The 21,435-nt window shown below is 29.8% G+C and overlaps 1 protein-coding gene across 2 annotated transcripts; it reads right to left on the reverse strand.

Annotated features, from left to right (window-relative positions):
- Positions 1-4,383: 4,383 nt before the first annotated feature.
- LOC114179327 (putative 2-oxoglutarate-dependent dioxygenase SLC1) lies at positions 4,384-7,089 on the reverse strand. Of its 2 annotated transcripts, none has more exons than XM_028065646.2 (5): positions 6,889-7,089; positions 6,459-6,754; positions 6,048-6,295; positions 5,535-5,868; positions 4,384-4,831 (listed from the first exon to the last, which is right to left on the reverse strand). In XM_028065646.2, the coding sequence occupies exons 1-5, from the start codon at positions 7,082-7,084 to the stop codon at positions 4,586-4,588; spliced, it is 1,320 nt and encodes a 439-aa protein (XP_027921447.2). In that variant the 5' UTR covers positions 7,085-7,089; the 3' UTR covers positions 4,384-4,585. The 2 variants fall into 2 exon arrangements, with proteins under 2 accessions (XP_027921447.2, XP_027921437.2); XM_028065636.2 differs by having other exon boundaries at positions 6,459-6,757; positions 6,889-7,071.
- Positions 7,090-21,435: the final 14,346 nt, after the last annotated feature.

The raw sequence follows: 21,435 nt of genomic DNA on the forward strand, positions 1-21,435 counted from the left end.
ATGAGATGTTACATCCATTTATATAGTGCAAACTTATCTATCTTTAGTCAATGTAGGATCTTCAACACTTTGTTCACATTGAGGTATATACAAAATCTCATTAGAATAAGTTTGAATTCATGGCTCTGATACTATGCTAAGCATAACTCAATCCTACAAAATCAGCTTATAAGATGATGTATGCACTTACTTATATACTATAAATTCGTCTTATATCTAGTTGATATGGGATTTCCAACAATCTTACATCAATTAGAGATAAAAATAAATTTACAATATATAAATGGATGTAATAAATATCATTTTATAAATTGATTTTTTAATGTTGTGTTATATTTAAAGTTCGCATTTTAAAATGATTTGAAAATATTATTTAAAATATATCTTAATGAGATATAAAAAGTATTATGATCGAAAATTCAAATGTAAGCATAAATCTCACATCGTATAAAAATTGAGAAAATTAAATATTTTTTAAGATAAAAATAAATTCATAAATTTATTATCATAAAATTTTCTCAAAGTGGTATCATCCTAATGTAAATTGGATTAAGATCTCAATCCATTGAGATTTTAGATTGGATGTTAGGTATTGAATTCAAATTTCTCCATTCAAAATCAAATTTTTTGGTTTGAATATGTTTACAGTGAGAACACTCACTCAACAAGATCAATGCTAATTACGGGAAACGTTAGTTGTTGAATGGCTGAATTTCAATCAAAAGTTGAACTATTAATTGCTTAAAAACACTAAGTAATTAACATATGAAGGGTAATTTGATCCTAAACATTAGTTTTGACGAAAACAACACAGAATTGAAGAAGCAAATAGAAGGGGTCTTGCGAAGACATGCACGCCAAGATCTGAAGTCACGAGAAACTAGTTTGTGCATCTTGGTTAGTTGTGAATTTGCATTGATTATTTGATTGGTGATTACCGAAGATAATTTATTAAATTATTGTAAGGCGTTGACATTTTTTTTTTAATACTCACTTAACACTTCACACATCTCTTAAAATATTGTGAAGATTCATTTACATCAAGCCAAATTGACGGCATAGCTAGAGACAATTCTTTTCATATATATATATATATATATATATATATATATATATGATAAGCAAATTAGTTAATTAATATAGTGTTATGATATATCTAATAAGTTCAATCGAGATAAAAAATAATTTAAATATTCTTTCTTTCTTATATCTTCTAAAACATTTTTAAAAATAAAACCGTGATGAAACTCCACGTTTTAAAACAGATTTCTTCTGCCTCTAACACGTCTTTTAATGATTTGAAAATGCCATCGTCAAATATACTGCGAACAATTTTTGACCCATTACAACTCTTAATTAACACCAATAATATGGAAAGTATAGTACACATCTTAATTAATCCTAACAACCAGCTAATCATATAGTTGCTACTGCATAACTTACTGACACACGAATTTCCAGATAATCATATGTGGAAGCTAGCTATTACTCTGTAATGTGAGGAATCTAGCAAAAGATATTATTTTTATATCATTGCATGCATAATATTCCTCTTCGTATAATTTTTAATTTCTTCGTTGAAATTTCTTAATTGTACGAAAAGCATTATATATGGGACCCATACAACAAAGCACATTGAGAAAATAATATTTCGAGCAGAAAAAAGGTATTTGTGTAAAATTAAAATTCAGACAGTACGTACTAGAGAAATTTATTTATTTTTCAAGAGCTTAGAAGAATTAGTCATGATTTATGCAAATCAGACAGAGTTGTCTTACGAAAAATATTGGTTGACATCAAAGTGGGACAACAATTACGTACCTCCTTTTATTTTTTAGGCATGATATAAGTGCATAAAAAAAAGGATAAAACAATTATTTATAAATATTAAATATCAATATTTGAGTGTTCTTGTTGACAAGTAAATGTTATTGAAATGTTCTATTTTTGAGTTTTTCTTATTATTCGTAAATATCGTAGTATTTGACGGTAGAAAATTTCACGTACTATATCAATGTGATAGCGTAGAAGAAACTTTCACAATTGTGGCGTAGCATGTTGAAAGTCTTGCACCAACTCTTTCTTCACAAAAGCACAAAACACGAATAGGGACAAATAAATGGTTAGTGATAAAGAATTGTCCCTTTCTTTTATTTTTCTATGAACATGACATGATATCTAAAGACTTTCTCGTTTGAGAAATGGCACACATATGCTCTTGAATAAACTAAAACTCTGACAATAATTTTTATGATGTTAATTTACATGTCAATATTCATTGAAATCGAGGTGGTGAAAACTATGGTATTATATCAATAATACATGCCATTAAATGACGAAATCTAGGCCCGTGAGTCAAAGATTTTATTGGGTGAAGTTAAGTTATTTTAAATGCACGATAATTAATTATATGTGTACAAATTTATTGTTATTTAATGTAGGGTTTACAATGTATTGAGGTGTTAATGCAAAATTATTTTTTATGTTCTACATTGATTTTCTTTTTTTAGCTATTTAAAGGTAGATTTCAGAATAGTTGTAAATTATTTCACTCTTCAAAAAACAAATTATCAGCAATAAGAAGAAATGTATATAAGTGGTCATTCATGTGGTATCAATTTGTGAACACTAGAAGAAAAGAAAGATAAGAATAAGTAATTCATTTACATTAAATAAGAAAAACGGATGAGAAAAACTAAGACCCGTTGGTTATAATATTGTATTAATCAGTTATACAAATAAATACTAGATAATCATCAAAAAAAGCAAATTAAACCAAAGAAAAATTGCAAAATATGACAATCCACCCTTCAACAAACATTTGTACAGTAAATGTTTTATGGTAGATGCTAGATTCAAAATTCTAAAATATATTTTATTTTAGATGGCTTGTTGTGGTACTATATATCAACATAAAATCAATTTCTTCAGATGAAAATATAGATTAAAAATAAGAATACATATATAAATGTAAATATAAATAAATTTAATATGGGTTGACATCTATATGCATCAATATTTAATCAAAATATTATCATTTTTCTAACAAAAACTACATATTTTTTTCTTGTAAATTTTTTTTACAAAAGTTGTAAATAATCTTATAATTTCTTTTTATAAACATGTAAACCTTTCAATACAATGTTTATGTATAAAATTATAAACTCTCGAATCACACATATAATTATCCAAATACTTATATCTTGTGTCTTGTGTGTGTGGAAATAAATATTAATGGATAAATTATCCGATAAGGGTTTATGACTTCAATATCTTGGTAAGAAGTAAATTTTAATTTTAACTCAATTTTAAAAAACTGATTTGTAATATGAAATTTGTATTCACTTACATATTATGAAATCGTCTTATCTCTAATTAATATGACATCTTTAACCTTATTTAATATTCCCACTCAATAACAAACGTATTTGAGTTTTACTATTTTTCCTTTCCTAACATGAGTCATTGTCTCGAAATGTTTATCCATCATATGATAACCACACGAAATTATGCAATGGTTTTCTCATATTCCCTAAATACCAATCAGATTTCAAATATCACTTTTGTCCAATACTTTTTTTATCAATCCCTTTGAACCCATAACCAACCCATATCTAAATATCGAAATATATTGTTTCATTTGTTTGGAAACACGTTGTTTAAGTATTTTTGGCCCAATTACTATTAATATACATTTGCATAGTTCCTAAGTAAAGGAAAAGTCATATCGTACAAAATAAATTCCAAGCTAAGAATAAAAGAAAGCTTTCGCTAAATATATAATAATGAGATGAAAACACTTTTTTAAAAAAATTAATGCTCGAATTTAATTAGTTGCCATATTAACTTAAATTGACTTTTTTCTTTTCATTTTCTTCAATGTAGAAACCATTCAAATTTAATAGACCTAAAATAAAAATTCATTAATACTAATCTACATTATTGATTAACTAAATATTCAATAGAAACTTCTATAATTAAACTTTATAAAAACTTCCCATTTCAATTTTTCCTTCACACTTTGTAAAAAGCGTCATTTTTGTTAGTCAATAGAGTTTTTATATTTGATCTAATTATAATTTATGAGATTTTCTTAGGGAAGGCTATAAGAGATTTGGTATATGAAAGATCAAAATATATCACTTTCAAATTTTTAGTTATATACCGATTATGTTACTCATTTTTTGCTAATACGGAACTTTCAACCCACTTCAAATTTTTAGATATCTAGTCTTAAGCTTGTTAGTTATTTATATGTCTTAATCACCTTGTTTAACTCTAACTAATACTCCTTTGTTTAGCTATTTTTAGAATATTACCAAAGTAAAAACCTTGGATATCCATTTAATTCTTTAATAACTAAATTAAACAAACAAACACCAATTTCAAAATTAACACAATCATAATTTCCAAAATTTCCTTCTACAACTCAGTGATCACACACAAAACAAAACATTAATACAAACTGTTGTTCATGAGGGACGTTCAAATCGAAGCCATTCGTATTACATATTTTCGGCCTCGCTTTAATTAATTAATATCTGTGATTTTTTTTTCTTTATTCTGCTTTCTAATTGTGAATGCATCATTGCAATTTTCTAGACTCCAGAAAATCTTTTTTATTTGGCTCTTGTGAAGATACGTAGGCAAGAAAAGTAGCAAAATCTGTGTCCATGTAACGCTTGGGATTGGCTTCATCAATGAGTTTTGGCGACGGTTTCACTGTGCAGTTAAATGGAAGGCTATGAAGCGAAGCCACCGACACCCTACTCTTAACTTCATTCACGACAACTCTATGCAATATGCTCTTGTATTTTCCGTTGCTATATATCTGATCAATTCGAACACAAAAAACTAAAATCAGAACAATAAAACCACAAACATAACTTAATATGGAATCATTTTAAATTCTTTTCTTTGTTTCCTCACTCTCTGTTGTTGAATATATTTTACTTTTTCTTTTAATATTTTGTTTATAAGGTTTTAGAAAGATAGAGTAACATTCCTTTCTAATAAAGCAGTAGTCTTGCTTCCAGTCCTATGTTTTGGTAAAGGTACAACATAATACGTTTGAACCCTAATTAAGAAACCGTAAGTATTTGTAACTATTAAGAAACATTTATATTTATTATACATAACATCATTATAATTTATATATTTAACTATTTTTCTTAATTAACATAATAACTTATTAATTATATCTGTGCTTAAATGTTTGAGCTTAAAAATTGAAAAATTATTTTTTAATAAAGCTTTGTTGACAAATTTTATACAATATATACATGATGGCACCTTATTGGATATGAAAGAAATTTTTGATATGATTTGAAAAAAAAAAAACTGTATGAATTAAAAAGAAAATTTTGTCCAACTTAGTTAAAAAAAAGTTTGGGAGAGTATCGTAATCTTTAGAGATGATGTATAATGCATTTAATTATGTGATCCAGTTATCCTGAACGACCAGAAATCAGTTAAAATGCATGGTTGTTTTGTGCATGTTACCAAATTTTGAATATGAAGAACTGTATAGGTACCTCTAAGTGATCACCAACGTTGACTACAAAGGCATTGGGAATGGGTTGAACAGTGACCCATTTGTCTTGGTACTGAACTTGCAACCCTGCTACATCGTCTTGCAGAAGAAGTGTGAGGAAGCCATAGTCGGAGTGAGGAGGAATACCCAAGGTAAGCTCTGGTTCTGGGCATCGTGGGTAGAAATTCGCCACCATCATTTGACTCCCATTTTCAAACTCTTTCATAACACTCTCTTCTTCCTCCTTTTCCATTATTCCCAAGCTCTCTAGGATCGCTTCCATTACCACCAGAAACAAATGTCTGCTTTCTTCTGCGTAGCTGCCAACCACTTTCCTGGTTTCAATCAAAATATAAATGTCACACCACCCACCACTTGCATCACAGCTTGTAATCAATTCAAGTGTAACATTATTCCCACAAAACATTTCATTTTTTTTAATCATAAAAACTGTAAAAAAAAAAAAAAATTGTTTTTGGGTTATGTTGAGTTTAAGGTTGTTTGTAGTGCTCACCGAAAGTCCAGTGGTGAAAGAGGCCAATGGGGGAGGAAATCTGGTAAGGGATGGCACAGGAGTTTCAAGAAATCCCTCCAACACAACACACTGTCTTTGGTTTGACTGAAACTGGTCCCACATCGAACCGGTGCTCCCATATCAGTTGTCATGTACTTAACTCTCTCCTCCAAAGGGAGATCAAAGAACCTTCCACTCACATCTATCATGTTCCTCACAACATCATCCGAGACGCAATGATTTACCAGCTGCATCACACACACACAAACATCAAGTTCTAACCCTAAACAATCTTACTAATTACTGATTCTTAACGAAAATGATTTCCTTTAAGGTTAGTTCTTTGTGTATATATATGTAATGTTCACTGTTCATGCATCATTAGTCCATGCAGGAAACACCAATAATTACCTGGAAAAATCCATACTGTTGACAAGCATTGGCTAGGGATTGAAGGACTTGGGGCCTGTTTGGACCAAGCAATTCGGCAAAATCAATGATGGGCAACTGAAGATTTTGGTTCAAAACATTCGAACCTTTCACACTCTTGGTGGGTCTGTCAGCAACAGGAAGTATGTACTTCTTAGGTACCGCACGAATATGACCTTTCTCACACAGATGCTTCACTCCTTTCTCATATTCAATTTGTTCTTCTGCTGCATCACTCTTGCTCCTCTGCTCTAGTGCCATTGCAGGCGACATAGGATCTGCTAAATGTAAAGCATGTGGAAACAATTAATTATGTAACAACATATGCATGTAACAACAAAATTCTTAGGTTTATGTAATTGTGCGACTGACTAAAAACACGAGCTTAAAATTGAGTTGCTATGAACTATACCTTGGTTGAGAAGTAGTAGGTAGTGAAGAAGAGAAAGTGAAAAAAGAAGGTTTATGGGTGTTAATGATATGAATATGTTGATGTGTATATATAGTGAAGGGAAGAAGGAAAAGTGGGGTAGGGAAGAGCAGCAAGTTTTGAAGAAAACCAGTTTCAAGGTTCTGAATTGGAGGACTAATTCCATTTCCATTTCCATTTCCATTCCAAGTTTATTAAGAATACCGTTGACAAAAGTTCAGTCAGACCACGGGGCAAGACAGACACAGAAAAGACCACATCCATGCTAATCGATAAAGTGTCTCTTTCTTTCCTAGCACCTACTACCTCTCTCTTCTTGTGTTTTTCCTATTATTACTCTCTTTTTGTTTCTTTCCATTATTATAATATAAATATGCTCTCAAAACACCAATTTTAAAACTACTCTATAATCCATGTATATATCAATTTAGCTGACTTTTGGGCATGCATATGTTTTTAATTTGAGTAAAGTATCTATACAATACATCGATCACTTCGTGTATTGTGTATATAGTTTTGAAGGAAGTGAGAGATGCAAAAAAGAAAGTAACATAATAAGGTTTACTGCTGGAAAAATGTGTATCTTTTCATTCATCAAGACAACAATATATATATACACATTTACAAGGAACTGTTACCCTATTAAGGCCAACAGAATTGCAGCCACTAATCATGCCCCTAATTAGGCTAAATAATTAGACTAAAAATATCTCACAATATTTACACTCCTAGTATAGAAGAAATGATATCTCCTAAATATAATGGCTAACGACAATGATAATAAATAAGCATAATGACAATATCTCAATAATCTCAATATCCCCCCTCAAGTTGGAGCATGGAGATCTCGAATGCCTAACTTGCGAAGGAGGAACTCAAATTGTGTTTTTCCCAAGGCCTTTGTAAAAATGTCTGCTAGTTGTACCGTTGTTGGAACGTATGAGGGACAAATGATGCCAGCCGTCACCGCATTACGGACAAAATGACAATCAGCTTCAATATGTTTCGTTCTTTCATGAAAAACAGGATTTTGAGCTATATGTAATGCTGATTGACTATCACAATACAATCGCATCCCTGTAGAATGACTGACTCCCAAATCACCAAGTAACTGTTTGAGCCATTTTAACTCACATGTAGTTGCCGCCATAGAGCGATATTCAGCCTCTGCAGAAGAGCGAGAGACGGTTGATTGTTTCTTAGTTTTCCAGGACACGGGAGAAAGACCAAGAAGCACCACCCAGCCAGTCAAAGAACGTCTTGTAAGTGGGCAGCCCGCCCAATCCGAATCACACCATCCCTCTAGGTTCAGTTTACTATCAGACCGTAGTAGAATACCCTGCCCCGGATGTTTCTTCAAATATCTAATAACCCTTAAGGCTGCCTCCCAATGCTCTTCACGAGGTTGCTGCATAAACTGAGACAAAATGTGTACAGAGTAAGCAAGATCAGGTCTAGTGACAGACAAATAAATTAATCTTCCAATAAGTCGCCGATAGGGTTCCGGATCTACAAGCGGAGTACCAGAAGCCAAGGCTAGCTTATGGTGTTGTTCCATTGGAAAATCCGCCGGCTTGGCACCTAATAAACCAGCATCTTCAATGATTTCCAACGCATATTTTCGCTGGCAAAGATAAAACCCTTCGGGATTACGAGCAACTTCCAGCCCCAAAAAATACTTTAAGACGCCCAAGTCCTTCATATGAAAACAAGCACTTAAGTAAGCTTTAAAAATTTTCATGGCTGAAATATCATTCCCTGCAATAATTAAGTCATCCACATAGGCCAGAACATAGAGATGTATTTCGCCCCTGTGCAATGTAAATAAGGAGTAATCGGAATAAGATTGAACAAATCCATAACGCTTCAATGCCGTGGCCAACTTAGCAAACCAACAACGAGGAGCTTGTTTCAAGCCATACAATGACTTTTTCAACCTGCAAACCAAATTCGGGTCAGTGTTTGTAAATCCTGGAGGAACTTTCATGTACACCTCCTCAACCAAGTCACCATGGAGAAACGCGTTATGCACATCCATTTGATGTACTTCCCACTTTTTAATTGCCGCCACTGCCAAGAAAGTACGGACAGTCACCATTTTTGCCACCGGTGCAAATGTTTCATCATAGTCTATTCCCTCTCTCTGATGATGTCCGAATATAACAAGTCTGGCTTTCAAACGTTCTATGCTCCCATCTGAGTGATATTTTATTTTGTATACCCATTTACTTCCGAGTGCTTTCTTTCCGGGAGGGAGTTTCTGCAGCACCCATGTCTCATTCTCTTCCAAGGCTCGTATCTCGTTGGCCATTGCAGCGCGCCAACCAGAATCCTTTACGGCTTCCTTAAAATTCTTAGGTTCTTTCCCTGCTGTCACAGCTGCAACAAAATTTCGATGTCTAGCAGAAAATCGTTCACAATTGACAATGTAAGTAATAGGGTAAGGAGTACCTGAGGCATGTTGTTGAGCAGGTGAACTTTCCGAGGACTTTACTTTTCGAGTGATATGAGTGACAAAATCCTTATATCTTGTCGATGGGATTTTGTTTCGCATCCCCCTTCCCATGTCTGTCTCCATATTGTCTTCCTCGGTCGCCACAGCCTCTTGCACCACCACAACTTCAGCCCCATCAACTCCGTGTGGAGATACTACCTCGCCATCCATACCACTCATACTTACATCCTCATCAGTTAACATAGTAGGTCCATCACAACTTCCACACAATCCCCCGTGGGGCTGTGACTGCTCTTCTTGCACCCCCTTGGATGCACCCCCTGGTGTAGGTAATGCAGCGGAAGTCTCCCATCCAATATCATCAACAACATGCTCAATATCATAAGTAATAGGAGGAGTATAAAGAGTGTTGTGTGGTGACACAGCAAACGGAAATGCATGTTCATAAAATTTCACGTCTCGAGAGACAAAGTATTCGTGGGATTCCAAATCATACAATTTCCAACCCTTTTTTCCATAGGGGTACCCCACAAATATACACTTGCGACTGCGACTTGCAAATTTATCCCCGTCACGGCGTTGATGATGCGCATAACATAAGCAACCAAAAACTCTCATGTTATCAAATTTAGGAGCTTTACCAAATAATTTTTCATAAGGTGTGAGATAATTAAGGACATTGGATGGGGTGCGATTAATTAAATAACATGCCGCTAACACACATTCACCCCAAAATTGTATGGATAAATTACCTTGAAATCGGAGCGCTCGTGCCACATTCATAATATGTTGATGTTTGCGTTCAACCCTCCCATTTTGTTGTGGAGTGCCCACACATGATGTTTCAAACACAATCCCATGCTTTAAAGAAAAATCACGCAAACAATGAAATTCGGTGCCATTGTCACTGCGTATTTTCTTGATTTTCTTATCAAATTGTCTATCAACAAAAGCAACAAAGTTCATAAACATAGACTCAACTTCATTTTTATTGCGTAACAAATAAATCCAAACTGCACGCGAATAATCATCAACAATTGTCAAGTAATATTGTGCCCCACATGATGAAGGAGTGCGATAAGGTCCCCATAAATCACAATGGACTAATTCAAACAGGCTACTGGCATTGTGCTCACTTAATGAAAAATGATCCCTATGCTGTTTAGCGCGTGGACAGACATCACAGATTGTGTTATTATTGCTTCGATAAAATTGGCTTACATGAGGAATGAATTTTAACACTTTTTCTGACGGATGACCCAAACGGTGATGCCACAAATCTATTGAGGAATCTCTGAATGTCAATGCATGAACCTTCGGAACACCCCGAAAAAAGTAAAGTCCATCAGTCCGTTCACCCGCTCCAATCAACATCCTCGTCCTCCGGTCCTGGATTACGCACAATGCATTAGTAAATTGAACTATACAATTGGAGGCATCTATTAATTGAGAGACAGAAATTAAGTTGCAATTTAATTGAGGCACAAAGAGAACATTATCAAGCTGCAAACCACCATCCAAAATCACACTACCCTCCTTCGTAGCAGTGGCATCTTTCCCATCCGGCAATCCCACCGGTATGTTTGTAATCTTTTTCACATTTATTAGACAAGATAAATTGCCTGTCACATGATGAGAGGCTCCCGTGTCAATAATCCAAGAAATTTTATTCATACCGTGAAGGCGATCCTTGGTTTTGGGAATATTCAAAGCGTCAAGAAGTTGTTGCCACTGTGCTGGAGTGATGCCTGATATTCCTGTTGACTCACCTAAGTTCGGTAGTGCATGAGACGGCCCACCTTTAGCACCGTAGCTATTGGTACCTGCTGTGGCTTTGTGGGCATGTACAGATGTGTTGTTTGTGCCCCTACCACGTCCTCCAGAACGGCTTGCTCCTTTCATTGGTCCATGACGACCCTGTCCACGACCACCCCGAGGACGGTCTCCCCACCAGTCGGGGAACCCATGAAGCTGAAAACACGAGCTTGCATCGTGGCCTTCTCTGTTGCAGTGAGTACAAAATTTGTCAGAATTGTCCACACGGTTAGATTTACCCCGTGCATCAGGTGTAACTCGAAAAGCCATGACATTGTCACTGTTCAGATGAGGTGAAGACTGTTCCCGCAGCAGCCTTTCATCCTGTATGACTCGCTGATAGGCTTGATCAATGGTTGGTAATGGATCTTGAGAAAGCAAATTTGAGCGTATCGTTGCATAAACACCATCTAGACCAATAAGAAAATGATGCAGGTAGTCTGCCGCACTTAAATCAGCCACTTGTTGGGCAATATTACACGTACATTGTCCACATTCGCAAGTCGGCTTTTTGACATAAGTCATAAGTTCATCCCATAAACGAGATAGACGACCAAAGTAGGCGGATACCTCTTCCCCTTTGCCTTGCTTGCATTCTCCCAAAGATGTCTTTAATTGGCATATACGAGTCCCGTTCACAACGCAAAAACGCTGCTTGAGATGTGTCCACAAGGATTGCGCATCATCATAATAGGAAAGAGTAGAGCGTAGTGATGGCTCGATAGTGTTGAGCAACCACGCTATGAGCATCGAATGCACTGCGATCCAGTCCTCCATTTTCTCAGGTGTGGTTGGTTTTGGGACTTTCCCTTCGACAAATCCGTATTTTCTCTTCGCTTGCAATGAGGTGCGAATTGCCCTCGCCCATTCATCATAATTCGGACCACGTAATTGAATTGGTGTAATCACGTTGCCTGGACTGTCACTGGGGCCTAGGAAAAATATCAAGTCGACTTTCTTCTCGCTATGTTTCTCGCCATTACCATTATTCTCAGCCATAATCTCTTATGGTACTGTAAGAAAAATGGTATTTTAATGCTCCCTAGGATTTTCCCTTGCTGCTGATACCATAATAAGGTTTACTGCTGGAAAAATGTGTATCTTTTCATTCATCAAGACAACAATATATATATACACATTTACAAGGAACTGTTACCCTATTAAGGCCAACAGAATTGCAGCCACTAATCATGCCCCTAATTAGGCTAAATAATTAGACTAAAAATATCTCACAATATTTACACTCCTAGTATAGAAGAAATGATATCTCCTAAATATAATGGCTAACGACAATGATAATAAATAAGCATAATGACAATATCTCAATAATCTCAATATAACACATGTGATAAATGATATGCTTATTTCATCTGGTTTGGCTAAGTCAGTGAAGTATAGCAGCCTTCATTATCATGCCTTTTTGTCTTAACAACAGGGTTAGTATTTGAATTCAAGGTCATTATTCTTCTAGTAATTCATTTTTGATGGCTATGGTGTGGGGCGATAATTAATAATTGAAAACCCAAATCTTTATACCGTACTGAATTTACTTTCCACGTCATGTTTAAGCCTTTTGTGACTCAAAATATATTCATGTTTCGTACTTTTTTGCAAGCCACCACCACCATATACCTGTTATTAATATTAATGGGTGAGTAGCCTTGTGTTCTCTGTCTGCACTGTTAGCACTCTTTCTACATATTGGTTTGAATTCTGATTTTGACTGTGATAACCTTTTCGAGTTATTTCTTGTATTTTACAATTATCACCATCTTCACCTGGTTAATGGTTATTTAACTTACTAATTCTTTTGTCTGCTGAGTGCATCTGCATTGTTTTTATTATTCTGCTAAAAGGGTTGCACGTTTTAAATTACCGTCAATTTGTGGAGTTCCTTGTATTGGACTGCTTCCAGAAGTTTTTACAGTACAGAAAATAATCTCCATCAGTCATCATATTTCGAAGTGAATTCATCACATTCATGAGTTATAAAAAAAAAAAAATATATATATATATATATATATATATATATAAAATCCTATGAATAAGGAACAGATCAAAATCAATCTGATCAATATTTGTTTCATAACGAGTCTTTCTTAAATTTATACTTGTAAAACAGTACTTGTATTTTTTTGTACAATTTTTTGAATACTTTAAAAAGGTATAATTTTAAAATATTTCTATAGATGTATTCCATATTTATCCATTACAAATCTAAAAGGAATGAGTAATTACTGCAAAAAAAAATTGAAATTTTAGTGTTTGTGGTTTTAAGAAAATTATTTTTAATATATGAAAATTTAGCCTTATCTATTATATTATTATTTTCTGTTAAGTTTATTTATATTCAAAATTAAAATAGAAATAAAAATTGGTAGGATGATTACACAAGTGGACCAGAATGTCCAACCCACTCTAATCTTAATCAAATGGAATGGGACAAGTTAACCCACTTGTCAGATGTTGAAAGACCATGTACTTCGTTTAAAAGAAGACTGACCCGTTAAAAAAATTGAAGAGGATATAAAAATAAATATTAAAATTTTATTTATTATCTCAGTTTCAAAGTTTCATTTATTATGTTAATTTTTGTGGCTCATGACAATATTTACAAAGAATCTTAATTTTAACAAATGTACTACAAAGAATAATAAGATTGTCTTGAAAAACTTTGTGACGTCCATCAAAGCAGAAAAAAATTATGAAACATACATTTTTTTTTCCTTTGCACTCGGCTGAAAATCTCACAATGCATGCTATTGTTAGTTAATGTTGTTCCATTACTTCTCCATGGCTCTTCTATGAACTAGAAATATAAATAATAATTTTTTGTATAATTTGAATTTTCTGCCCATACTTAAATTTCAACAATAATATTGTCAAAATTACTAAGAGAAACTTATAGAGATGCGATGAGAATTTTTTTAGTTTCAAAATTGCGTGCTGTGTGGTTGGATAGACGAAGAGTTGACGATGGAAATTATTGTTAGTTTGAATGGGAGAGTGTTGGGAGGAGGGTTCCTAGAGAGTATTAGGTTTTCTCTACGAGGGTTCCTCGAGATAGTGTAGTGAGCCATTTCACCAATAATTATAGTTTCATTAATTACTATGATTAACATGATTTTTCACCAGCAATAAAAAATAGTATCATCTTATGGTAAAGAAAAAAAAAAGTAAGAGGTCATGAGTTTGATCATGCTAATAATGAGTTTGATTACGCTAATAATTTAGAAAAATAAAATTAATTTGATGAAATCTAAAATGAAAGGTGTGAAAAATTGTGAATTTAACTCATTTGTTAAAAAAATTAATAACTTACAATTGTCGATAAAAAAAATTTCTAAGTTACAGACATCCTATGCCAAAAAAAGTTAGATGTTAATTGAATCAAATATTATGAAATTAATAATAAATATATGTGTCTATATATATATATATATATATATATATATATATATATATATATATATATATATATATATATATGGTAGTAAAACTAAAATGAGCCTGATGTAAAATAGATTGTTCAATTGTTTTATATCAATTTGACTTTATAATTAACGCCAGTAGGCTTTAGCTATGGCAAATTTGTCTTGTTTTGGAGGATATTTCCGCAAGTTGCATAATATATATATATATATATATATATATATATATATATATCACATTTAATAAAAATATAAAGTTAAACACCATATATAAGGATGAAAATCATAAATTTATTGTCTTAAGATTTTGCATTAAGACTAATGTCAATTCTTTATGTATGAGTTGGACTCATGTTTTATTGATGTTGTATTTTCCCGTGATTCTCTTTTGAAAGACCCAACAACAATATCAAAGCCGAGGGTTTGTGTGGTGACTAGCCCAGAGTAAGGGGTCTTTTATTTATTCAAAACAATTTTCGTTATCTAACAATCATTCACCAAGTTGATATTTAAAAAGCTTTATCAGATCTCTGAGGTATTTTCTTCATTTTATCATACCCTTAATTACACAATTGTTTTTATTTCTGCAATTTCTGAGAGACACATTTGATAATTTCTTTTTAATATTTGTATTTGTTGTTTATTTTTATAATATAGAATATTATTTTGATAATTTTTGTATAATTTTTTTATTTTCTAACTCATTATCATATGTGTTATTTTATCACTATAATTGTATAAATAAATTTTATTTACTATAATATGATAATTTACTATAAATGCCATGAGTTTTTTTTATCACCATTCAGCATATATTGAAGTTCAAAAGATGAAAGATCTATTTCAAAATTTTATTATTATTAGTTCAATCTTTATTCTTTGTGTGATTTTGATCAAGTGATGTAATATAAATTTTATTAATGTATAAAAAAGATATTTTATTAGAATTTGACAAATTGAAGTAAATAGACATTTAAAGTAATTTTTGTTTTTAATTTCCTTGTATATTTTTCTAAAAATATTTTTAAATTTCATTAATGTTTGTAAATTTAATAATTTTTTGTTCCCATGAAACTTTAGTTAGTATTATAATTTGATATATATATATATATAAAACTATAATATAATTTATTTTTAAATATTTGAAATTAAAGAAACAACCTTTCTTTTAATATTAAATATTTAATAATATTATGTTTTCTTCTCTACCATATTTTTTTTATTGTTGTATAAAAACTATTTAATTAATATTGAAACAGTAAGAAAATAGATGTGAATACGGTTACGAGTATATACCTTTGCTCGATGGGAAGGGAAATGAGACAAAAATTGATACTCATTAAGTTTGGATACAGTGATTAAATATTTTTAGAAGAATATGGGATAACGAAACTCATTTCATCTCCACCCCATTATCATCCTTATTTAGTCATTTCTTTGATTTATTTTTTCTTTAGTTATTATTTGAGGAAACTTATAAAAATAAATAATTTTTTAAAGGAAAACATAACATAGGATCAGTAATCATAACTCATGTTGTATATCTCCTTAATGATGGAGATACTTACTATTAAAAAGTATCATATTTTATATTTTCTTAATTATGGAGATACTATGGGTAAAAGTGATATTGATTTAACCAATATAAATTCTCATCCTCTATATTATTGGCAACATATTAATATATATATATATATATATATATATATATATATATATATAAAAGATCTACTAAAGGATAAAATAGGTAAAATAATCGTTTCAGGCTTAAAAAAATGTCTCAATTTTTTCAATACTAATACTTTTTTATTAAATCAATTATAAAATTATGGTTAAGAAAAAGGATCTCAAACTTTTTTTTATTACTACTTTACCTATATTAAATTAACTATACAATTATGTTTCAGAAAAAAAAAAGCCTAAAAAATATTTGGTATTAATATACCTCTATTAAATTAGTGATAAGTTTACCTTTCAGAATACAATTTAATTAAATTATTATTAGTGTTTGATCAATTTTATTAGTATTAAGAGCGATAATTAATGAATTATAATATTTTTTCAATAAATTATATTTTTTTAAGGGAGAAGAGAATGATTTATTGTGTTTATTTTCTTATAATTAATTTTGATTATATTTTCTTCTTTTATTTATGTGTGATTTCAATTTTGATTTTACTTCTTCTTCTATCTATGTGACTTTAATTTTGATTTTATTTTATTATTTTATCTTCATGTGATCTTTATTTTGATTTTATTTTATTTTTTTTATCTTTATGTGACTTCTTTGATTCCACTTTTTGCCTCTCTTTGTTTTCTTCTATTCTAAAGTTCTTCTTTTGAGGTTTTGACATATTTCATTCTTTGAATCTAAATCTTTTTACTCTCATTTAGGTTAATATTTTTTTTTCTATTTATGTTGATATTATTTTTATTCTGTTTATTGAATTTGTATTAGGATTAGAAATGTGTTTTTTTTTGTTTGATTTTGCTTAGGGATTAAGGTTTAGGTGAGAAGAACAAAAAAATTTAATTGATTTTATTAATGATAAATCTCAAAATAAACTTTGCAGAGGTTTATCAACAAATTGACACTTCAGAAAGAGAATGAAACTTGAGATTTCAAGATATTATAAGTCTACTTTTTTTACAACTAGAGCTAGATTTTATTATTTTAACTCGTTCTTTTTATATTATTGTTGTAGTATTTTATATATTATAATTTTGAATTTTATATTATAATAAAAATATATTTAAGATCAACAGTGTTTCAACAAAGACTAAACAGATTAGTCTTATTATCTATTGAAAAATAAATATTAAATAAAATTAATTTTGATAATTTAATGAATAATATTGCATAAAAAAACTTGAAATTTTTTTTTTAAATAAAATGTCTCATTTTTAAATTTGTTTTAGACCTCCATGACCCTTGAGGTGTTATATATATATATTCCTTATTTGCATATGTGAAGTTTTTCATTAAAAGATATCAGAAAAAATTGATCTTAATAAATCATAAATAAGTTCTTATAAAAAATTAAGACACACTTTTCAACATAAAACTCTAAAATAACATGTTTATGGGTCATTTAGTTATTTTACTAATTTTTATCCAATGTGTGACTTACAAGCACAAGTATCTTAGTAGTAACTATTCATTTGTTCGAGACACTGATTTAATTAAGATGAAAGATTTTTTATACAAAAAAAATCTTTAATTTTTTTTATCCTTTATCTATTTTATATTATACCCGTCCAAACCATTATCAAGAGGTAAACTTCATAGACACACCAATAAGTCATGAACAAGTCTCTAAAGACAAAGACACCACTTTCAATTCAAAACATTAAGACAATCAATTTACATATCATTTACTTATAGATGGGTCATTTTACTAATGTTTAATCATCTTACAATTTTTACTTAATAGAAAACTTTCATGAATTCCTAACAATACATAATAATAAAGCTCTATTACCTATATAATTAAACTATTATGTAAAAATATTTATTTCACACAATTATTTTTTATTCATAGCGACACAGATCTTTTTGATTAATCTAATACACTAAATTAACTTACTAACAAGCTTCCACTGATCTTGTAATTAATAAAGCTTATCCGTGCATTACAGCTGTTGACCTTAAGTTTTTGAACTCATGCTGTTGTACTTATGCATGAATTAATTAAACAATCGATATTAAGTGAGTGTGCACATCAATCTCTATACTATTAAGTTGAAGCACTCAATCACTAATTAATCATATCATAACATTTGATCAGTTAGGTGATGTTGAATAATCAGCATAAACAAACCACCAGATATGATTTGAGCTAATAAAATAATCGAAACCCTACATTATATATAGTAATATAGGTAAGGTAGGATACCTAGAGTAGCATGATATGTATACCATAAATGTTCACGAGAGGCATAGAACTATTAACCCTACAACCTAAAGATGTTAATGCAGACAAAATCTCGTTTAAGGGAATTAAGGTAGTGGACCTCCGAACATGGAATTTCATAATAGATCATAATAGTTCTAAATTTTTATCACGATTAAATATGTTTTTATCTCTTAATTTTTAATAAATTTTAGAATTAGTTATTTTGAAATTTTAAATCAACTTAGTCCTTCATCTTTCAAAATACGTGAATTTAGTCCTTTTAATCAAATTTTGTTAAGTTTATTTGATATTTTGTACGCATTTTAGGATTTTAAGTTGTTTATACTGTTTGACACATTTTTTTCTTTAATGTTAAGTCAAACACTATTATGAAACGCGCTTGAAATATAAAATAAATTTAATTTGTTTTTTATTAAAATGACTAAATCTACATATTTTGAAAGATGGACTAAATTGGTTCAAAGTTTCAAAATTGACTAATTTCAAAATTCACTTAAAGTTAAGGGATCAAAAATGTATTTAACCATTTTTATTAAATTTCCTATGATTAATATTAAAATTTATGCCTAAATCAATTTTATTTAACATAAAATGTCGGGTCTACAGAGAGAGGAGGTTCACCAAAGAGATATAACACTAATATGATCTATGATATGATCAATCATATAAAAAATTGACACCACTCTCGATCTAAAATCTTAAAAAAATGAACTTATGAGTATTTTTCCTTATATATAATTCAACTTCTTCATGTTTAAACATACACTTAGATTAAAGAAAATATTATTTATACTGTTCCACCTATAAAATTAACGGAAGAGGCTTCTGAGTTTGTATTCAGGGCAAGGTCAATTGATAATGTTTCCTGCAATGGCCTTTGAAGTGATGTAAAGAAAAAAAAAAAAAACATAATTAAGCATCTGTGATAGGAGTCAAGCCAAGGTCTTTCCTTCGATGGCTTTTAAGCGAAGGTGTTATCATTTTGAAGTGACACAACTCATGCACTAAGTTCCTAAGAGAAACAAACATAAAATCATTGTTTCAATCTAAATTGTTTGCATCCATTTCTTTCTTGACTTAACTTTATTAATTCATTATTTAACTTGTTTATTTGCATAGCCTTTTGTCTCTTACTCATTCATAAATTTCAATTAAAATTTGTCTTACGTCCTGAATTCATTGGATGGCATTTTTCATAACTTAGTGCGCTTTACCTTACTATTGTACCGTGAACTTCATAATATTCTATGTCTTTTAGTTTCACTGGTTTTCGCTAACCACCTTGTTATTTGAACTCTCTGAAAGGACCTCAGATATTGATTTACGCTGTGTTTCAATCTGTTTAAACACTGTTCAAGCAGAAAGAAAGAAGTTCAAAAAGTAATATATTAAAAAGCGTAAAACTACAAAGAAAGAGATCAAATTTCAATCTTAACTTCCGGAGATTGAAAATAAATTTGCGAACAAAATGTACCATCGTCCATTATGATTTCCACGTAATCGGTGATGTCATAATAGACTGCCTAAGATGATTATTTATATTTTTGTTTTAAATGATTATTGTATAAATGTTTTATTACCATTTATGTTTATATGTTTTATTTTATTGTTTTAAATATTATGTTATTAATGTTAATGTATAAATTTGTTTATGTTATTTAATTTTATTGTCGAATTCTCTAAACTTTAATACAAATTGGTTCCAAAAATTAAAAATGAATAGATTTCAATTTTCTAACTTAATTACATTACGTTTTTTATGTGTCAAATAATGTTTCAGCTGATATTTGAGCCTTTAATCTTTGTACAGATGTTCAATGTCAATTTAGAATATTTCATAAAATAATTAATTAATTAAGAAAATTATATTTATTCATTTTACAATTTAAGAACACAAATGTATCAAAATCTGAGACATTGACACATTTTAATTTTGCATCAAAGTTTAGAGACTCCAAATATATGTAAAATAAAAATATTACAATAATAATAAAAATAATTAATTAATTCAAATTTTATATTTAATAAATTAATTTATTTTAATATATTATTATTTTAAAATATGATTTACTTAATTTTAAAATTTAATGATAATATTTTATTTTAATTTAAAATTTATTTTAATTTAAAATTTATTTTAATTATGACTTCTATTTTAAAATTTACTTTATTAAAAAAATATTTTATGAATTAATTTTTATATACATATCAAATAGTTACTATTTCATCAATTATATTTATTATAAATTTTTTTTTATTTTTTTCTTCATTCTCTTTATATCTTTCTGCTTCAATATCGGTTGGAAAATATGTTTGATACACCAACAAAATCTAACATAATTATAATAAAATGATTATATTTATTTATTTATTTTAAAGTTTGAAAACTAAAATGTATAAACTTTTTAAAAAGGAACTAAAAATATGTTTAATTCAAAAAAATTGATGTAAATAAACGACTACACTAAATAAACATAATTGATTATATGTTAACATAAATAATTTTTTTAATATAATAAATAAATAAATAACATATTAAAATAATGAATAAAAAATTATTAATTTAAATTTTTATATTTTGAACAGTAATTTATTTAAAAATATTTTAATTTGATACATAAAATTTTCATTTATTAAAATTTTATAGTAAATATTTTATTTAAAAGCTATTTTAACTTTAATTTATATTTAAAAAAGAATTTACATTAAATTATTATTTTGTTTTTAAATTAAAAAAATTAGATTAATCATATCTACCGCAAGTTCTCGACTAAATCTTCACCCCTGTCCTTCCATCTAAATAACATTACTTACCATTTTCTTTTCTTTGTTTTATTGTTCTCATTAAAGTTAGACAAAGTATGAATTTATTATATAAAATAATCAAATTAAATAGTCATAAGTAATTAAT

Source organism: Vigna unguiculata, chromosome 1 (genome assembly GCF_037176805.1).
Source record: "Vigna unguiculata cultivar grain cowpea cultivar isolate G323 ecotype 2 chromosome 1, ASM3717680v1, whole genome shotgun sequence".
NCBI classification, from domain to species: Eukaryota; Viridiplantae; Streptophyta; class Magnoliopsida; order Fabales; family Fabaceae; genus Vigna; species Vigna unguiculata.

Bases quoted from the DNA above. Each gene is read 5' to 3' on its own strand.
- LOC114179327 (XM_028065646.2), bottom strand. From the start codon at position 7,084: ATGGAAATGGAAATGGAATTAGTCCTCCAATTCAGAACCTTGAAACTG. The intron at 6,755-6,888 runs GTATAGTTCATA...TACATTTAGCAG, and splicing joins CCTACTACTTCTCAACCAAG to ATCCTATGTCGCCTGCAATG. The intron at 6,296-6,458 runs GTAATTATTGGT...TGTGTGATGCAG, and splicing joins AACAGTATGGATTTTTCCAG to CTGGTAAATCATTGCGTCTC.